A 20,902-nucleotide genomic window follows, 5' to 3' on the forward strand; every position below is an offset into this window, starting at 1 on the left:
TGGTCTGGGGGTCCGAATAAGATGACAGGTTAAGAATTTCAGACTCTGTGAGGCTTCTTTGTGGGGCAGGAGGAAACACAAATGGAGGGCTCAGCGGGCAAGTTCTGGTCCTAACAGACAGGCCCCCTTTTTATTTGTCTCTGTGTTCACTCACCCAGGCCTCTGCAACATTTCCTCTTGAGACAGTGGTTCTTGGTGTTCATTCATTCAACACTTATGTCGTGGACATGATCTGCGTTGCCATGGAATTAATGTCAGTCCCATAGATGATGGGCAACATGGGGTTGCTGTGTACAGCTGGTCAGGTTGCACAAAGATGTCCAGGCAGGGGCACAGGGGTGACTCGGTTAAGCGTCTGACTTCGGCTCAGGTCATGATCTCATGGTTCATGAGTTCTGAGCCTGCTTCGGATCCTGTGTCTCCCCCTCTCTCTCTGTCCCTCCCCTGCTTATGCTCTGTCTCTCTCTCTTTCAAAAGTAAGTAAGACATTTACAAAATTTAAAAAAAATTTTTAATGGTTTATTTATTTTTGAGAGAGCGAGAGAAAGCACGAGCAGGGGAGGGGTAGAGAGAGAGGAGGATACAGAATCTGAGGCAGGCTCCAGGTTCCGAGCCATCAGCACAGAGCCCGACGCGGGGCTCGAACTCACGGACCGCGAGATCATGACCTGAGCCGAAGTCGGACGCCCAACCGACTGAGCCACCCAGGCGCCCCTAGAAAATATTTTTGAAAATGAAAAAAAAAAGATGTCCAGGCAAAATTACATAATTCACATGTCTTATACGTAATGTAACCATTATATATTTATTGTAAGTTTATTTGAATAACTATTTGGTTTATATAAATCACATTCACTATTTTAAAATGTACGTCTTACTGACGTATAATAGTATGCAGCAGGATATTTATATGGTACCTATATACTTACATCATTTACATCCTTACATCACTTGTGTATCTTATATCATTTATTACATGCCATCGTTCTATCGTGTGTTATAATAACGCATTTATATTATATAACGCAGTGGTTCTCGGAGTGTGGTGCCCTCACCACCAGCATCAGCATCACCTGGGCACTTGTCAGACCTGCCAACTTGGGCCCCACTCCAGACCTGCTAAGTCAGAGAAACTCTCGGGGTGAGGCTCAGTGGTCAGTGTTGGCACAAGATTGCTGGGCTCCTTCTGGGGATTCTGATGCTGGAGCCAAGTTTGAGATCCACTGGTGTAATATCCAATATATCACACGCCTGCATTATGCGATAGAACGCATCCGTATGCGATGTTCTTGTATTCACATTATAAATTTCTAGGTAATCATCGGGAGCGCTGATTGCCTTTCGTTATGTCACCTAATTTGTTCTACATTTCTTTTTAAAATAATTTTTAGCCTTTATTACATATTAGTTATTACGTCTCGGGAATAAATCAACGTACAATAAAGTAAGGGTGAGTGGCTACTCTGTGCTAGGCACCTTTCGTGAATTAACACGCTTAAATCTCACAGCAACCCCATGACGTAGGTGTGCTCATTATCCCTGCTTTCCAGATGGGGAAACTGAGGCACAGAGCGGTGCGGTCATTGCCTACAGTCCAGTGGTGGGTGGGTGTCTGGGATGGGACTTGAACTGAAGGCCCCCAACCTCCGCCTCCCTGTAAGTCACGCTGTGTGTCGCATCCTCCTCCTGGGCTGGGTGCTGTGGGTGTTAACGTGTGACCCGCCTGGGTTCCGATGCCGCACCCCAACTCAGCCCCTTGCTTGCTGTGTGACCCTGGCAGAGTGGCTCCCCGTCTCTGAATCTCAGTTTCCTCACCTGTAAAATGGAGACGATAAACCTCAGCTGAATAGAACGTGGTTCACTCAACAAACTACAATTCGTGCTGGGTGTGTGAGAGTCAAAGACGTGAGAGCGAGATCCCGGGCCCCAGGGCTCAGCCCTGGACACAAAACAGGCCACAAAGCAGCACTCTATACCAGCTAGTATGTAGAAACTTTTTGGACGTTCTCTCTGAGTTCTGACTACAGCCCTGTGATGTCAGGGCAGATTTGAGCCCCGTCTTTGAGATGGGGAAACTGAGGCACAGAGCACCTCGGAGTTACTAGGCAGAGGGGAGGCTGGACCTTGAACCCACGTCCGTATGGCTGCCAAACCAGGCTGAATGTAGCTCTCCCTCTGGCTTAAAACCACGTAGAGGCCTCCTGTCCTGCTTAAAAACCATCCAGATCTTTTTTTTTTTTTAAGTTTATTTATCTGTTTTGAGAAAGGGAGTGAGTGTGAGCAGGGGAAGGGCAGAGAGAGAGAGAGAAAGAAAGAGAGAATAAATCCCAAGCAGACCCCACACTGTCAGCGTGGAGTCCGACGTGGGGCTCAAACTCATGAACTGTGAGATTATGACCTGAGCTGAAACCCAAGAGTCGGATGCCTAACTGACTGAGCCACCCAGGCGCCACCCCCCATTCGAGCCTTTAACCATGGCCTCCAAACCCCTCTGCACCTATCTCCAGCTCTGTCCTGTCCCCCGGCCTCACTGGCCTCCTTTCTGTCTCTCAGACATCTCCAGCTTGGTCCCACCACAGGGCCTTTGCACTGGCTGTGTCCTCTGCCTGGAATGCTCTTGCCCTACTTCCTCGTCCTGTAGGGCTGAGCTGAAACACCACCTCTTCGGGGAAGCCTTCCTGGCTCTCTACCCCTCAGTCACTTCTTTGCACCAGGGTTTCTTATTCCTCACCCTATTGGCATTTGGGGCTGGGTGATTCCTTACATAGGGGCGTCTCATGCATTGTAGGGTGCTTGACAGGATTCCCAGTTGTGACAATCAAGGATATCTGCGGGTATTACTAACCAGTCAAATCACCTTCGGTTTTACTTTATGTGCTGCTTGTCCCCACTCAAGCAGAAGCTCTGTGAAGGGGCAGGGACCTTGCCAGTTCCCACTGTCGTAGGCGGCTGGCACTCAGTAGGTAGTCAGTGCACGTTTCTTGAAGAGTTGTGTCAGGTGCAGGGTAAGCACTGGGGGAGTCGCTGCTGTGTTGTGGCCTGTTGGATATCAAAGGCACACGCAGGGGCTCAAATTGAAGTTTGTTGAAGGAATGACATTCTTTCCGGTTGGAGTTCGTTGGCTCCCTTTTATAGGTCAGGAAACTGAGGCTGAGAGAGGGATAGCTACTTTGCCAGCATCACATAGCAGGCAAGAGGCTGAGTTGGGCTGGGGTATTAGAATCCAGGAGTGTCATACACCAAAGCCCTTCTTGGGGGCGGGGCGCCTGGGTGGCTGAGTCGGTTGGGCATCCGGCTTCCACTCAGGTCATGATCTCGCAGTCCCTGGGTTCGAGCCCCACGTTGGGCTCTGGGCTGACGGCTCAGAGCCCGGAGCCTGCTTCGGATTCTGTGTCTCCCTCTATCCCTGCCCCTCCCCTGCTTGCGCTCTCTCTCTCTCTCTCTCAAAAATAAATAAACATTAAAAAAAATTTTTTTAAACCCTTTTTGGGGGCAAAAGGCTTCCTTACCCCCTTTGAAAAGGGTTTGGTATAAGGGACCAAAGTCTCACTAGAGAGACGAGACCCTCCAGGTGACCTGTCCCCCTCTATCTCTTCCAGATCGTGAAGATCAGTCCATTCTCTGCACGTGAGTAATCCTGGAGGACTTCCTGGAGGAGGCAGGGTCCTGGCTGGGTGTGGCTCTGCTTGGAATGGGCAGGTCTTACCTGGCACCACGGTCCACCCTTTTGCTTCCCCCTTGTGTTCTCCCCCATAGTGGGGAGTCCGGGGCTGGGAAGACAGAAAACACCAAGAAGGTCATCCAGTACCTCGCCCACGTGGCATCGTCCCCAAAGGGCAGGAAGGAGCCAGGCGTACCGGTGAGTTACCTGCCTTGGGACCCGCTCTGGACCCTGCCACCTGCAGTGCCCCCTCCATCCCAGGCTCTGCTTTCCCCATGATCCCCTGCCTCCCGTGTGGAGGGCCACAGCTGTGAGCCTTCATCCGGCTGCCCGTGCTGCCTGCGCGCCTGCTGTGTGCCTGGAAACGGAAATTCGAGGGCCGGTTCTTGACCCCCCTTAGCCCTTGGAACGGCACCCAGCACGTGGTAGGCGCTGACGGTCTTGAGCACCTACTGTGTGTCGGGCCTGATCTGAGCACCTGCAGTCCTCAGTGTACTTCAGCAGGGAGCATCTACGTAGTGCCCGTCTCTCTTCTTAACGTTAACCCAACGCTCCAGTGAGTGGGTGTCATTTTCCTGAGTGAAAGAGGAGGAACCGAGGGCGAGGCTGGGGTGCCTTGGTCGTCGGAGGTCACGCTCCCAGGAAGGGGCTGGAGAGGATTCGAACCCGGGCCACCCAACCCCACGTGCCCAGTTTCGCAGCCCCTCACGTCTCTCCCCACCCTGCCCGCCACCCGGGACCTCCGGTTCACCTGTGTGTCTGTCCACGTTCCATGTGCCGCGTCCCGGTCTGTGTCCTGGTCCGTGTCTCGTGTCCCGTGGCTTCCTCAGGCTGCCATCACCGTGTCTTATGTGAGTAGCCGGGAGTCGCCTCAAGTCCTGCCCTCGTGCCCCGCCCCCCGGGTCAGCCCCACCCACGTCCTCCCCGGCAGACAGGTCCAGGGCATCGCCGGCCACCGGGGAGCCGCGCTCCTGTTTCTGTGTGCGTGCCCGGCCATGTGCCGTCACTTAATGCAGCCCCACTGTGTACATGCGGGGCTCCTTACTGCTGTTGTGGGGCACACACCGGGTTCCATGCTACTGTGTGGTGTGGCCCTACCATGGCCCACGCAGCTTGTTGATGTAAAAATTCTTTCGAATGTTCAGAGTCAGACCTGAATGGTAGAAGGGACCTACCGCCTCTTGAATGCCTACTATGTGCCAGAGTTTGAAGCGCGTCATATTGATAGTACAGATCTTTTATTCTTTTTTAAAAAAATTCTTATTATTTGTTTATTTATTAAAAAAAAATTTTTTTTAACATTTATTTATTTTTGAGACAGAGAGAGACAGAGCATGAACGGGGGAGGGGCAGAGAGAGAGGGAGACACAGAATCGGAAACAGGCTCCAGGCTCTGAGCGGTCAGCACAGAGCCCGACGCGGGGCTCGAACTCAGGGACTATGAGATCATGACCTGAGCCGAAGTCGGATGCTTAAACAACTGAGCCACCCAGGCGCCCCCAAAAATTCTTATTTATTTATTTTGACAGAGAGAGAGAGTGAGCGCAGGACGGGCAGAGAGAGAGGAAGAGAGAGCCTCCCAAGCAGGCTCCTTGCTGTTAGCACACAGCCTGATGCGGGGCTCGAACTCATGAAAACCATAAGACCATGACCTGGGCTGAAACCGAGAGTCGGATGCTTATCTGACCGAACCAACCGGGCGCCCCTAGATTTTTTTTTTTTTAAATTTTTAATGTTTATTTATTTTTGAGAGACAGAGACACAGAGCACGAGTAGGGGAGGGGCAGAGAGAGAGGGAGACAGAGAATCTGAAGCAGGCTCCAGGCTCCGAGCTGTCAGCACAGAGCCCGATGTGGGGCTCAAACTCCGGAACTTCGAGGTCATGACCTGAGCCAAAGTCAGCCGCTTAACCGACTGAGCCCCTCAGGAGTCCCTCTCAAGGGATCACGTTGTGATCTGCAGCTGGCTTTTGTTATGTTTTGTGATGTTTCCACTTCTTGTATCTTGGAGTTTCTCCCTGTTCCCTTAACAATCGGGAAAGCAGGCCCCAGCCAGTTGCAGCACAGACCCCTCCCCCACAGCTGGGCCAGCCCCTCCCCCACCCCTGGCGGTCCTCACTGACCTGCTGTCTCCCATGTCCGCAGGGTGAGCTGGAGCGCCAGCTTCTTCAGGCCAACCCCATCCTAGAGGCCTTCGGCAATGCCAAGACAGTGAAGAATGACAACTCTTCCCGATTTGTGAGTGCCTGGGGCGGGAGGGGGTGGGGGGAAGGGAGGCCGCAAGTTGGCTGCAGGGTCAGTGATATGGGAGGTAGGAGTGTAGGGGGTGGTAAAGGGGAAGGAAGATGGTGTGGACTGGCTGAGGGAGGAGGGTGCTGGGAACTAGACTCCTAGGTCTGAGGGAGGAGGGGCTGGGGGCCTGGACTCCAAGGTCTGAGGGAGGAGGGGGCTGGGGGACTGGGCTCCTCCAGGTCTGAGGGAGGAGGGGGCTGGGGGCCTGGGCTCCTGGGTCTGAGGGAGGAGGGGCTGGGGGCCTGGACTCCAAGGTCTGAGGGAGGAGGGGGCTGGGACAGGACCCTTGGGTCTGAGGGAGGAGGAGCTGGGAGCAGGACTTCTGGGTCTGAGGGAGGAGGGGGCTGGGGGTCAGGACTCCAGGGTCTGAGGGAGGAGGGGGCTGAGGGCCTGGACCCCTGGGTCTGGGGGAGGGGCTGGGGGCCAGGACTCCTGGGTCTGAGGGAGGAGGGGCTGGGGGCTTGGACTCCTGGTCTGAGGGAGGAGGGGCTGGGGGTCAGGACTCCAGGGTCTGAGGGAGGAGGGGCTGGGGGTCAGGACTCCAGGGTCTGAGGGAGGAGGGGGCTGGGAGCAGGACTCCAGGGTCTGAGGGAGGAGGGGGCTGGGGCCTGAGGAAAGCAGTCAAAGGGGCCTGGACCTTAGCTTCCCCAGGGAGCCCCTGGTTGGGACCTCATGATTGGGATGGGGTTCAGGAGGAGGGAGAAAGAAAGTTGAGATGCCGCCCTAGTTCTGGGAGGGGTGAGTGTGGGTTAGGGGTGCTGTTCAGGTCCTCAGGGGGGGCAGGAGGACCGTCAGCTAACTCCCAACCCCTTCCTTCCCAGGGCAAATTCATCCGCATCAACTTTGACGTGGCCGGGTACATCGTGGGCGCCAACATCGAGACCTGTATCCTCTCGTAGCCCCCGAGGGGCACCTGGCGGCCGGGGAGGGTGGCCCTTGGGATCTCCCTGCTTGCAGGAAACAGGTGTTCACACACACTGGGAAGCCTGGCTCCTCGCTGCTCAGAAACGGTGCCTCAGTTTCCTCCTCTGTGAAAGAGAAAGGAACCTTGGGTAGGCGTAGGTGCAGCGCCTCCCTGTGGAGGGAGGAGGGCAGGGGCGGTGGGTTGGCCGCGGCTTTACCGCAGAGAGAGGACACAGGGCACAGGCAGCAAAGGGAGAAGGTGCTTGGGGCAAGTGTGGGGGGGACCAGGGCAGAGTCTCCTCCCCGTGGAGTCACACATAATGCACAAGATGCGACAACACATGTGAGGTGTCGATCAAACAGAGGAGCTCCAGGAATGCCGCGTTTAAGAGGAGGGGCAAAGAAATCACAACGACCTGGGTTCACATTCTGGCTCTGCCACTTTGAGCCGTGGGACCTACGGTATGTTTTTTGACCGCTCTGTGCCTCAGTTTCCCCCTGTGTGCACAGGGAAGGATCATAGAACCTGCCCTCGAAGGGTTGTAGGACAATGGGGGCCAAATTAGTAGCATGGCACCCACCACATGGTAAGCATTCCAGAACGAGCTGCCGTCGTTCGGAGTTAATGATGGGAATAAATTAGCAATGTCCTTATGGGAGTTACTGGGAGCTTCCTGGGGCTTTTGGCCTCGGGTCCCCTGGAACTACCGGCACCTGCAGCCCACGCTGCTCCTCAGCATCGAGGCTCCTGCTTACGCAGGTTCTTAGAGTGCCCGGCTCTTCCTGCCCCATCCATCCCGCCATCTCGTACCTCCTCTGACCCCGGGGCTCCTGGTGGGGTATGGGGGGAGGAGAAGGGCATTTGTCTTCTCTGCCCACCTCCAGATACAAACTTTCTTTGTCCACACTCCCCTTCTAGTTCCAGCTGCCCCTCTGGGCAGATCTCTAGTGCATGGCTGCCTCTGCCTCGGGGCCAATGACCAGCCTGTGGGTTGATGTTCATGGAGGGTGAGGTGGGGGGGGGGTGCCACCCCCAGGCCAATCAGCAATCAGGTGCGTCTCAGGCTCAACCTGACCCCTCAGCTCTAGCATTAGCATGACCAGAATTTTTTTTTTTTAAGTTTATTTACTTCTTTTGAGAGAGACAGAGACAGCGCAAGTCGGGGAGGGGCAGAGAGAGAGGGGGAGAGAGAGAGAGTCCCAAGCAGGCTCCACGCCGTCAGCACAGAGCCCAATGCGGGGCTCGAACCCGTGAAACCATGAGATCATGACCTGAGCCGAAACCCAAGAGTTGGACGCTTAACCGACCGAGCCACCCAGGCGCCCCGAGCATGACCAAAATTTCTGGAGGGTTTCTCCTCTGAGAGCTCACCCTATGAGATCCCAGCTCCTCTCTCTGTACCCATACCAGCCAGATATGGCTATCATCCCATTTAACAGAAAAGGAAACCGAGGCTTGGGGTGCATGCTCCCCCAACCCTACCCTGCCTTGGGGCATCCCTTCTCTGGGTCATCTCCTTCTTACCTGAGCAGGTTAGCGACCCAGGGCTTTTGGTCAATGGTTTGCAGCTGACCTTGGTCAGGGCTCCCCAGGGTAGGTCTTACTTATGTGACTGCTGTCCCTTGAAATAGGTGCTTTGCGGTCCATGAGCGTGAGGCGCAGAGGGGCAAACACATTATCAGGTGTTTGATTTTACTTTAGGGCGGCTTGCCAATTTTTAGTGTGTGAACGTGCCATGTGACTTTCCTGGAAGGGAGGCGCCGATGGCCCCCCCGTATCTGTACGGGGAAACTGAGGCTGGCAGGGAAACAACGGACAGAGAGATTCTTTTTTTTTTTTTTTAATTTTTTTTTCAACGTTTATTTATTTGTGGGACAGAGAGAGACAGAGCATGAACGGGGGAGGGGCAGAGAGAGAGGGAGACACAGAATCGGAAACAGGCTCCAGGCTCCGAGCCATCCGCCCAGAGCCCGACGCGGGGCTCGAACTCACGGACCGCGAGATCGTGACCTGGCTGAAGTCGGACGCTTAGCCGACTGCGCCATCCAGGCGCCCCTGGACAGAGAGATTCTTGGTCGCAGTTAACTACATGCCAGGCACCGCTCTGGGTGTTTGACGCACGATAACGCACCTGCCCTCGCAGCGGCTCATTCCTGCGTGTTGCGTCCCCCCTGTTGCACAGATGAGGAAACTAAGGCGCGGTGTTTGAGTGACGGGTCTGAGGCCACTCTTCCAGTTAGTGGCAAGGATGCTGGCCTGGGCTGTGAACAGCTCCACGGTTTCACAGGAGAGCAGTGGGGAGCGGCGTGGGTCGAGGGCACTGTGTGGGCTCGCCTCCCCGCCCGTCACCACCCTTTCCCTGTGGCACTTGACTCCTGGCCGCCCAGACCTGCTGGAGAAGTCGAGGGCCATCCGCCAAGCCAAGGACGAGTGCAGCTTCCACATCTTCTACCAGCTGCTGGGAGGCGCGGGAGAGCAGCTCAAGGGTCAGTGCAGGGGCTCACGGGGCGTGGGAGGGAGCCCCAGGTGGGCGTCTGGCTTCCCTGGGCCCTCGGAGGAGGAAACGGGAGGCGCTAGAATTTGCCAGGCACCTGCTTGAGGTCAGGCTCCTGCTGGGCGGTGGATACGGGTCCCCTCTACGCCGCCTCCTGCCTGAGCTCCCCGCTGTCTCCTCTTTGCTCCTCCCACGCTCTGGCTGAAGAAAGTCCGGGGCTCCCATTTACAGTGGTCCCCACTGTCCCGAGGCTCCTTCTCAGGCTGGCTCCTTCGCCCATAGCCTTGGCTGCCTCCCGGCCCCCCTCTGTCAGGCTCCAGGACCCACGTGCCTTCTGCTGCCAACCCCACTGTCCCACGGCTTCTGCTAACTCAGGCCCCGCAGCCTCATTGCTTCTGCAGCCCCTGCCTGCCCTGGGCAGTTACGGGACTGGACAGTCTCTCCGGAAGGAGGGAAGACAAAAGGGTCTGATGTGTGCTAAGCGTGCACTCCACCGTGAGGGAAGGGTCCTCACTCGTTGGACAGGAGGAGACTGAGGTCCCCGGGGGTGGCCATTGGGAGGTGAGTCTGACTCCACAGCTCGCCCCTGACCTTAGGCCTCCACTCATGACACCCTGCAGCTGACCTCCTCCTGGAGCCTTGCTCCCACTACCGCTTCCTGACCAACGGGTCGTCGTCCCCTCCCGGCCAGGAGCGGGAACTCTTCCACGAGACTCTGGAGTCGCTGAGGGTCCTGGGATTCACCCCGGAGGAAATCACCTGTGAGTGAGCCCCAAACCCCGGCTGCAGGTGGGGCTGGGGCGCCGCATGGGCAGGCAGGGAACCTGGACAGTCAGTCCCGGGTTGGGAAAAAGAACCAGGGGCGGGGGGGGGGGGGGGGGGCGGAGGCTGGAGGAGGGAGGAGGTGTAGCTTTAAGGAGGGGATCGGGAAGGGGACACAGCGACGGTGGCCTCTGAGCAAAGGCCCGAGGAGCTGAGAGAGTGAGGACCGGTGTTCCCAGGGTGTTAACCCCAAAAATAAAGCTGTTGGCTCAGTTGCTAACAAAATGGATTGATTTGGGAACAGCAGACAACCGTAACTGGGGACAAGCAAGCTATGGCAAAACCACAGACCCGCCTGAGTTGCTGGGGCGGCCAATTTCTTTTTCTTTTTTTTTAATGTTTATTTATTTGTTTTGGGAGAGAGAGAGAGAGAGAGCGAATGAGCAGGGAAGGGGCAGAGAGAGAATCCCAATCCAATGCGGGGCTCGATCTCATGAGCCGTGAGATCATGACCTAAGGTGAAATCCAGAGTCAGACGCTCGACCGCTCGACCAACTGAGCCACCCAGGCACCCCGAGGTACTGTATTTGTTTGCTAGGGCTGTTGTGACAAAGCACAACCCGAGCACCTTAAACAGTGGAAGCCGCTGGTCTCCTGGTTCTTTCTGGAGGCCGGCAGTCCGAGATTGAGATGATGGCAGGGCCGCCTGGTCCTGGGAGGATCTGTTTGTTCACTGCCTCCCTCCCAGATTCTGGTGGTTTCCTGGCAGTCTTCGGTGTTCCTTGGCACATAGGAGCATCACCCGATCTCTGCCTTCGTCATCACGTGGCTTCTGCCCGTGTGCACATCTGTGTGTTCAGATTCCCCCGTTTATAAAGACACCTGTCGTGTTGGATCAGGGGCCACCTTACCCCACTGCGATCTCATCTGGACTTTAATTATGTCCGCTTGAGTCAGTACCCGTATAAGGTCACATTCTGAGAGGTCCTGGGGGTTAGGACGTCAGCATATCTGTTTGTAGGGGAACAGGCACGATTCAGCCCATAAGTGCATATAGGTGGACCTCAGTCCTTCTGCGACTGCCTGACTTTTCATTGTTCGTGTGAACTTTGAGGTCTAGGGTTGAGTGGAGGGGCCACGTCCCTTTCTCCTCTGGCCTCCAGCACTGCGGGAGGCCCAGGGAGCTATTGTTGGCTCCAGGGCCAGCTGGGAGGGCTGGAAACCCAGCGCCAGCTTGCCTGTCTACCCAGGCTGCAAACTGGCCGGCCTCCTGGGGCGTATTGACACAGGGTCTCAGGCCTTCCCTGCTGGATTTCCCAACCTTGGTTGTGTAACTTCCTCCGCCTGCCTGAGAGTCGCCCGGGCAGCTGGCAAACAAATTCAGATGGAAGCCACAGGGGGGCCTGGCCTCTGACACAGGTTGCCTCAAGTAACCCTGGGAGCAGCCGCCCTGCTGTGCCCTGGGTGTGGGCAATTCTTTTCCTTTATTTTTTATTTATTTTTATTATTTTTTAACTTTTAAAAAATGTATTTATTTATTTGGAGAGAGAGAGAGGAAGAGAGAGAGAATCCCAAGCAGCTTCCACACTATCAGTACAGAGCCTGACGTGGGGCTTGAACTCACGAACCGTGAGATCATGCCCAGAGCTGGAATTAAGAGTCAGATGCTTAACTGACTGTGCCACCGAGGTGCCCCCGATTTTTGCAATTCTGAAAAACAAAAAACTTTTGAAGTGCCGTAGGCGCGTGGTGACATAATCTGAATGTGCCAAAGGTCGCGGCGAGGAAACCCACGTCTCCTGAGGTGCCCTGAACCCTAGATTCCCTCCCACTGTTCAGCTTCCTGCATCCCCTTCTAGAAATATTTTAGACATCTACGAAAAGACACATGTTACTTTTCTATAAAAGGAGGCATTTCCTAGCCCCTGGGCTGATGTTCAGCCGTACTAGGGACAAAAATGTTAAGATATTGCTCTACTGCATTTTTTAAAGTTTATATATTTATTTATTTAGAGAGAGTGGGAAGGGGGGCAGAGGGAGAAGGAGAGAGAAAATCCCAAGCAGGCTCCTGGCGGTCAGCGCGCAGAGCCCAATCTGGGGCTCGATCCCACGAACCGTGAGATCATGACCTGAGCCGAGTTGAAGAGTCAGGCGCTTAACTGGCTGAGCCCCCCCAGCCAGTTTAAATGCCCCGCTGCTGCATTTAAAAGTTCCTCTGTAGTTGCTGCCGCAGGGGGACCGCATCTCCTTGACCTTCTGCCCAGGACCATCCCAGATACAGCAACGAACAGGTGAAAGGCACCTGGTACACTGGGGGTGGCATTGCGGTTAAGGACTCAGCTCATCTCTCCTCTGCTAATGTGCTTTGTGCCTCACTTTTCCCAGCAGACAGTATATTTTAGCAATAATTCTGGTTTTGTATGTATAGGTAGACTTCAGTTGTGTGTTGGGGAGGGGCTGCATGCGGTTTCATTGTTTAAATGGACTAGGATTCTTTCTAAAAAAAATTTTTTTTAACGTTTATTTATTTTTGAGACAGAGAGAGACAGAGCATGAACAGGGGAGGGGCAGAGAGAGAGGGAGACACAGAATCGGAAGCAGGCTCCAGGCTCTGAGCTGTCAGCCCAGAGCCCGATGCGGGGCTCGAACTCACGGACCGCGAGATCGTGACCTGAGTCGAAGTCAGATGCTTAACCGACTGAGCCACCCAGGCGCCCCCCGACATTTTAATCTTTTTATTATGGGCACCGCATCCGATAATCAACCATCCACTTGTGGTTTTTTGGGTTTCCCCTCGAACCCCCCCCACTCCCCACCCCCACTTCCTCTCTGAGTGTTTTTTCTTTTTTCTTTTTTTTAAATTTATTTTTGAGACAGAGAGAGACAGCGCATGAGCAGGGGAGGGGCAGAGAGAGGGGGAGACACAGAATCCGAAGCAGGCTCCAGGTTCTACGCTGTCAGCACAGAGCCCGACGCGGGGCTCGAACTCACGGACCGCGAGATCGTGACCTGAGTCGAAGTCGGACGCTTAACCGACTGAGCCACCGAGGCGCCCCGAGTGTTTTTTCAATTGTGGAGAATCCACTTCATCGCCGCCCAGAAGGTGGCGCTAGTTTCCATCTCCACCCACAGTGTCCCCAGAGTGCTGTGTCCCTGGGTGCGTGCCAGCAACCACCGTCGTAAGCTTTTGGGCTTTCGCTGGTGTGGCAGTCGGATGGGGTCTCGTCGTCGTTTTCTTTAGCGTTTTATTGACAAGGAGTGGAGTCAGCCAGTCACCTTTTCGTAGACTCCTTCTGACAGAAGAGGTGACCGAGGTCCAGGGAGGTGGGGTGTCTTCCCTGGGACTCATCCCAGTGGATGAGGAGGTGGTGGGACCTGGGTCGGACCCCACAGCCAGCCCGCGACCTGGTTTTAGGGAGGCGGGTGGGCACCTCTGGGAAGCTTTCCGGACCATCTCTGGGAAGGTGGTCGCCAGCGGGAAGCCCGGGGCGGAGAGCACTGGGGACCAGTCCAGGCAGGCACCATGAATGACACTTCCAGTGGTTGAGCAGAGAACCTGGCACTTGGGTCCTGGCTCCTGTGAGCAGGACTGGGCGTCACCGGCCCCACGCCCCTGCCCCCGCCGGCCTGGGCTTCCTTGCCATCGGCTGGTCCGAGGTTACCAGCAAGAGCTAACTGCCAACTTCTCGGGTGTCAGATTCACCCGGGCGCTTGGCCCCGGTGCAAGTTCCTAAGTCAACTGTCAGAGGCCATTTTAAAGGCCACTGGGGGGGGACTTAAGTCCGGGCTGAGTCCGGGCTGATGTTAAGGAATGAATGATCATTCAGTTTTTAGGTGATGATGCTATTGTGGGTCCATAAGGGAGATGTCCTGGTTTATTTATCTTCTGGGAGGCGCGCCGCTGTCCCCAGGGGAGACTCCCAGAACTACCAGGGCTCTGGGCTGTCCCCCGACTGCCCAGTGCCCCCGGACCCCAGGCGGGCAGAACCAGAGATCTCTGAACCCAGCTCCTCTCACTGCCCAGCTTGGGAAACTGAGGCCCACGAGGTCACCCAGCTTGTCCAAGGCCACACTGCAAACTCCCACATCCAGTAATGTATCCCCTACTAGTTAACTTTTTGCCATTTATTCATTAATAGAGTGAGTCATCCAGCCGCGAAGGGGTTTGTGGGCCAGTCATCTGTAGGCACTGACAGTGGCCAAGACAGAACGAGCCCCTGACCCATGGAATGCTCAGACCTAGAAGCGCCCGTTTACACAAACGGATTAGAGTTGAGCCCGTGGAGGGGGGAAGGGTGACCAATAGAAGGTGCATGGAGCAGGGACCACATGTCACAGGGTTCCATCACCGTCGGGGGAGGGTCAGGGCAGCCTCTGGAGGAGACGGCCCTCGGCTGAGCACTGATGACCTGGCAGGAGTTAACCAGACATAGATGGGAGTGTCTGAGGCAAAGCCCTGGCAGCAAGGAAGAGTGTTGGAGGAACCGAAAGGGGGCTGGGTGGCTGCTTGGAGTAAGCGAGGGGACCCTGGGGCCGGCGGAGCTGTGAGGGTCAGGGACAGGGTGCCAAAAACCCTGATAAGAGGTTAGATTGAATCCCAGAAGTAGTGTGGACCACGGAAGGAATTCCTCCCTGGAAACAGGCAAGCTCAAGTTCATCCGTGAAAGCATTTATAGAGTACTAACTGTATGCAGAGCGCACGCTCAGGAGATGAGGAAGGAACAGGTACTTTCCATAGGGATTATGATCTCAGTGGGGACGGAGAAAAATCAGTATTTGTTGGACACCCTGTTGTGCCCTGCAAACTATACCAAAACCTGTTTTTTTAACTTATTTTTATTCTTAATGGATGTTACATTAGTTTCAGATACACAGCGTATGGATTTGACAGTTCTTTCATTAGTCAGTGTTCACCACAAGTGTAGTCAACGTCTGCCTTTGGTTTTCTTTGAGAGAGAATTCACGTAACCGTGAAATTCATCATTGTGAAATGCACAATTCAGCAGTTTCTAGTGCACATAGATTCCTGTGCCGCAAGGTGTTTAATTCCCGACACCAAATCCTTTTCTTAAATGTTTATTCATTTATTTTGAGAGAGAGAGAGAGAGAGGGAGAGAGAGAGAATCCCAAGCAGAGTCCACACTCTTCAGGCAGAGCCTGAAGTCAGGGCTCGAACTCACCAACCGTGAAATCATGACCTGAGCCGAAATCAAGAGCCCGAGGCTTAACTGACTGAACCACCCAGGTGCCCAACATACAGCTTTTATAGTAGGAACTCTCTGGAGGTGCCTAGTTGGCTCAGTCGGCTGGGTGTCCGACTTCAGCTCAGGTCATGATCTCACAGTCTCTGAGTTCGAGCCCCACGTCGTGCTCTGGGCTGACAGCTCAGAGCCTGGCTCCTGCTTCGGATTCTGTGTCTCCCTCTCTCTGCCCCTCCCCCGCTCACCCCCCCGCCTCTCAAAAGCAAATAGATGTTAACAACAACAACAAATTTTATAGTAGTAACTCTCTGTAGACTCTCCTGTCTTAAACAGCCAGGGCTCCGAGGAGATCAAAGCCTGCCATTTGGACACTCTCGGTTACGAAGGAGACGCCCCGGCTTGGCCACCCCTGAGCCCCTGACCTGGAACACTGAACAACATGTTCTACATATTCTGCTTGATGGGCTTAGAGATGGCTCTCTATAGTCTCAAGACAGGGGCTAACCCGGGCGTGCAGGGTATGCTTGTACTAACCAGCCTTCCAGCACGTGCCTTACAACGTGGTACCTCTGACCCCCTGTATTAGCTTCCCATGACCAGTCACCAATGACCACAAACAGTGGCTTAAATCAACACACCCTTATTCTCTTACAATGCCTGAGGCCGGAAGTCCAAAGCCAATCTCATGGGACTAAAATCGAGCTCTGGGCAGGGCTTGTTCCTTCTGAAGGCTCACCAGGAACATCCGTTTTCTTGTCTTTCCCGGGTTCAAAACACATCACTCTAACCTTTGCTCATGTGGTCTTCTCCCTCTGCCTCCCTCTTTTTTTTTTTTCCCTCTGCCTCCCTCTTTTTTTTTTTTAAGTTTATTTATTTTGAGGGGAGGATGGGCAGAGGAGAGAGGGAGACAGAATCCCAAGCAGGCTCCTCCCAGCTCAAAGCCCAATGTGGGGCTTGAACCCACGAACTCATGAAGTCATGACCTGGGTCAAAATCAAGAGGCGGACGCTTAACCAACTGAGCCACCCAGGCGCCTCCCTCTTACAAGGATCTACAGTGAGAGTCTACCTGGGCAATCCAGAATAAATCTCTATCTTGACTTTTTTTTTTAATTTTATGTATTTATTTTGAGAAAGAGAGCACGAGTGAACAAGGGAGGGCCAGAGAGAGAAGGAGAGAGAGAGAATCCCAAGCAGGCTTCACGATGTCAGCAAAGAGCCCGATGTGGGGCTTGAACTCACAAACTGTGAGATCATGACCTGAGCCGAAATCAAAAGCAGGACAATTAACTGACTGAGCCACTCAGACGTGTCCCCGTTTTGACATTTTTAATTTAATCACACCAGTGAAGGCCATTGTGCTCTACAAGGTAATATTCACAGATGCCAGGAATTCGGATGTGGCTCCTGGGTGGCTCAGTCGGTTAAGCATCTGACTCTTGATTTTGGCTCAGATCATGATCTCACGGTTTGGGGTGTTCGAGCCCCTTTTTGAGCTCTGTGCTGACAGCATGGAGCCTGCTTGGGATTCTTTCTCCCCCTCTCTCTGCCTCTCCCCCACTCTCTCTCTCTCTCAAAGTAAATACATAAACATTAAAAAAAAAAAAAAAAGTCGCACACTCCACCGACTGAGCAAGCCAGGCACCCCTCACAAATTTTTTAGGTTACACACACACAGGTGCACGCACACGCACAGGCACGCCCATCCACACACATTTCCCAAGGATCACACGTGTCTAGCACGTTTCACTCTCCGTCCGTCTGGAACTATTCCTTCTTTATCATTGGTGACCTTGAGACTTTTGAAGATTACAGACCAGTTGTTTTGTCTCAACTCGGCGTGTTTCCTTGCGATTAGATTCAGGTTACGGGTTTTTGGCAGGAGTATCCCAGCAGGGTGCTCCTCCCTTCCCCCTCCACCACCCGCTTTTTCTAAGTAATCAGCCTAGAAGCAGAGACACCAAAAAAATGTGCCTGGAGCCTAAGCATCCAGTCCGGGGGCTTTCTGCAAGCGAATGCGTGTATAACTGGCACCTGGAAGGTCCCTCGTGCCCCTCCCCGTCACCAGAGTCCCCCCCCCCCCCAATGTGATCATTATTCTGGCATCTAACAGCTTACTTGTTCCTGCATTTGGGTACAAACAGACCCATACGGTGGGTGTGCTTTCGTGTCTGTCTTCTTCCGCTTAACCACGTGACAGTGAAGTTTGCCCAAGTTCAGCGAGTGGCCAGGAAGGGGCTTCTGAGAGGCCGGCTCCACGGGCGCATCCCCTCCGTAAACGCTCGGCCAGCTGGAAGGGGATGATTTGTGCGCTTTTCTGTATGCGGGCCACGTGTACGTGCTTCCATGCGAATTTTATGCTGGAAGAAGGCGGCAAAGAGGAAACGCAGCCGTTAGGGATGCGGACCCTGGAGTCAGACTGTCCCAAGTTTGCGTCTCCCCTCCGCTGCTGGTGAGCTCCAGTTGGTCGCCTGACTGTGCCTTGGTTTCCCCATGTGTGAAGGGGTTTTTTTTACTCACAGGTAAAATGTTATTGGAGGACCTGCCTCGCGGAGTTAAGAAGGTTAAGTGAGTTCATTTGGGAGTGTTTGGGACAGGACCTGGCATGGAGGGGGTGGAAAGAAATCGACGTCCATTTGAGCCCGGAAATCGCGAAAACCGTTCTGGAAGGCGTGGTTGATGGGGAAGCTGGGCGCTTGCGCGGATCTGTAGCGTCGCCATAACAGCGGCGGGTACAGGTCCAGCCAGTCCCGTGTTCATGGGTTTTCCGGTCCCACTCAAGGGCTGCGTGCAGCTTTGCTGTCGCAGATGAGAGGGCTCCCAAATCTTGATAAAATTCTGAACAAAACCCGACCACAGCGTCTCCTGGGATTTCACCGTGGCTCCGTTCCTGGAAAATCTACCGCGTGTCAAAACCAAACACGAAACGCTTGTGTTTATGCATAAACCAGGTCGGGTTGCTCAGATCATTACAAACCATTCTGTCATGGGCAAAAATGTCCACGGGGACGCTTAGGAGTCACGCGGTGTGTGGGCAGTGCTTTGTTCCACAGAAGGGCGTCTTCACCCGGGTCCCCACCCGCCCGGGCCCTGTGGTATCCAGACGCACCCCGCAAGTGGCCCCGTGGCCTCCGTCTTTATGCCCGCCACCCCCTGGGAGTTCCTGCGATGTACTCTAGGGGGCAGCACTCACCACGAGCGAAATTTCTGGCAGCTCTGTGCTGACAAGGGGGGGGGGGACAGTGCATCCTCTTTTGCGGGTTCTGCATTTGCGACTTCGCCTACTCGCTAAATTTAACCATACCCCCCACCCCCCACCCCGAACCAGTACTCCTGGTGTTTCTGGGAACGTTGCGTCTTTCATACAGGGGTGGAAAGTTGGAGTTGCCCACGCAAACACGGGGCTGGGGTTCCGCGACGCAGTGCTCTGCCGCCTCGTCTCGATTCCACCATAAACCGGCGTCCTTTTCGCCGGCTACTGAGTGCCACGTGTTTCACGGTTTTGCGCTTTGCTGGTTGATGGTTTCACTGTCTAAAGTGCCCCCCACGCATCGGGCTTAATGCGGGCTGGCATCCCCACGTGCAAGAGGGCTGTAGTGTTTCTCACAGAGAAAACACATACATTAGATGAGCCTTCTTCCGGCTCCCATTAGAGGGGTGTTGGCCGTGAGCTTGATGTGAACGAAGCAACATTATATAGGTAAGGTATCTTTGGGACAGAAACACGCATACAATGAGGTGATGTAAGGGCTCCTGAGTGGCTCAGTTGGTTAAGCATCAGACTTTGGCTCAGCTCATGATCTCGCAGTCTGTGAGTTCGTGCTCGGCATCCGGCTCTGTGCTGACAGCTTGGAGCCTGGAGCCTGCCTCAGATTCTGTGTCTCCCTCTCTCTCTCTGCTCCTACCCCACTCGTGCTCTCTCAAAAATAAACAAACATTAAAAGAAAAAAAGAGGGGCGCCTGGGTGGCTCAGTCGGTTAAGCATCCGACTTCAGCTCAGGTCACGATCTCGCGGTCCGTGAGTTCGAACGCCGCGTCGGGCTCTGGGCTGATGGCTCAGAGCCTAGAGCCTGCTTCTCATTCTGTGTCTCCCTCTCTCTCTGCCCCTTCCCCATTCATGCTCTGTCTCTCTCTGTCTCAAAAAATAAATAAACGTTAAAAAAAATTAAAAAAAAAAAAAAGAATTCATTTATCTGCTTATATGTTTTAAGAGCTTCCCAGTGTCACCAATGGATTTTAAGCTGAGGAATAGTGGTGTAATTTTGACGTAGGGTTTTAAAGCTGGATTTCCTTTTTTTTTTTTTATGTTTATTTATTTTAAGAGTGAGAGGGAATGCACATGCATGCGAGCAGGGGAAGGGCAGAGAGAGAGGGAGAGAGAAAATCCCAAGCACACTCCTTGCTCTCAGCGCAGAGCCCGACTCGGGACATGATCTCGCGAGATCATGACCTGAGCCAAAATCAAGAGTCAGACGCTTAATGGACTGAGCCACCCAGGCGCCCCATTAAAACTGGATTTCTAAGGGGCTAGTTAAGAGCACGCATCAGAGTGCAGGCACACGAATGCCCTCTCTGCCCCTTAGCCATGCTGCGGATGGTCTCGGCTGTTCTCCAGTTTGGCAACATCGTCCTGAAGAGAGAACGGAACAATGATCAAGCCTCCATGCCTGACAACACAGGTAACCCCACCTGACCCGCTGCCCACGCGAGGTCCTTGTGTCCCTCTGTTCCCCCGGACAGAGCAGCCCCCCCCCACTCCCTGCTCCCCAGCAGGGCATACCTCCAGGCTGTGCTGATCCTTTACCAAGATATCATCGTCCACTCTGTTCCTCATTGTAAAAGGTGTGACCTCTGCCAAAGCTTTGAACAAAACCAGTGTGCCCGAGATCCCCCCATCATCCTGGCCCCTCTGACAAAACTGCCCTCAGCATTGGGCTTATCTCCTCTTGGCCTCTGTGCTTTGCATATATACTTTAGTTTTTGCTTTTCAGAAGCAGAATTACAACTGATATTCCTTTTTTTTTTTTCAACGTTTATTTTTTTGGGGACAGAGAGAGACAGAGCATGAACGGGGGAGGGGCAGAGAGAGAGGGAGACACAGAATCGGAAACAGGCTCCAGGCTCTGAGCCATCAGCCCAGAGCCTGACGCGGGGCTCGAACTCACAGACCGCGAGATTGTGACCTGGCTGAAGTCGAACGCTGAACCGACTGCGCCACCCAGGCGCCCCGATATTCCTTTTTTTTAATCAAAATGGAAATAGTTCTGCTTCTTTATTATCATGAAATAATACAAGCTGGATGGGGGGGGGGGATCAGGCAATACAGAAAAGTATAAAAGCAGGGAAATTACCCACTGTCATACTCCTGAGCGGTAATTCACTGCAACATTTTTGGGCATTCCTCTCTGGGCTTTGTTCTTTTTTTTGTTTTTTATTTATTTAAAATATTTTTTTAATGTTTATTTATTTTTGAGAGAGAGAGCAGGGGAGGGGCAGAAAGAGAAAGAGAGAGAGAGAGAGGAGACCCAATCCAAAGCAGGCTCCAGGCTCTGAGCTGTCAGCACAGAGCCCAATGCGGGGATTGAACTCA

The 20,902-nt window shown here is 54.0% G+C and overlaps 1 protein-coding gene across 5 annotated transcripts in view; it reads left to right on the forward strand.

Moving 5' to 3' along the window:
- MYH14 (myosin heavy chain 14) overlaps positions 1 to 20,902 on the forward strand; it is a 102,520-nt gene that overhangs the window by 23,567 nt on the left and 58,051 nt on the right. For 4 of the 5 annotated variants that reach the window (XM_053210909.1, XM_053210912.1, XM_053210911.1 and 1 more), the window contains exons 4-11: positions 3,600 to 3,627; positions 3,757 to 3,859; positions 4,492 to 4,512; positions 5,806 to 5,898; positions 6,774 to 6,837; positions 9,244 to 9,342; positions 9,971 to 10,111; positions 19,896 to 19,991. In XM_053210909.1, the coding sequence (XP_053066884.1) occupies positions 3,600 to 3,627; positions 3,757 to 3,859; positions 4,492 to 4,512; positions 5,806 to 5,898; positions 6,774 to 6,837; positions 9,244 to 9,342; positions 9,971 to 10,111; positions 19,896 to 19,991 (645 nt within the window). The remainder of the gene's footprint in view (positions 1 to 3,599; positions 3,628 to 3,756; positions 3,860 to 4,491; positions 4,513 to 5,805; positions 5,899 to 6,773; positions 6,838 to 9,243; positions 9,343 to 9,970; positions 10,112 to 19,895; positions 19,992 to 20,902) is intronic. The other variant, XM_027037024.2, reaches the window with a different exon arrangement.

The sequence above is a fragment of the Acinonyx jubatus genome, chromosome E2, assembly GCF_027475565.1.
Source record: "Acinonyx jubatus isolate Ajub_Pintada_27869175 chromosome E2, VMU_Ajub_asm_v1.0, whole genome shotgun sequence".
Classification (NCBI taxonomy): domain Eukaryota; kingdom Metazoa; phylum Chordata; class Mammalia; order Carnivora; family Felidae; genus Acinonyx; species Acinonyx jubatus.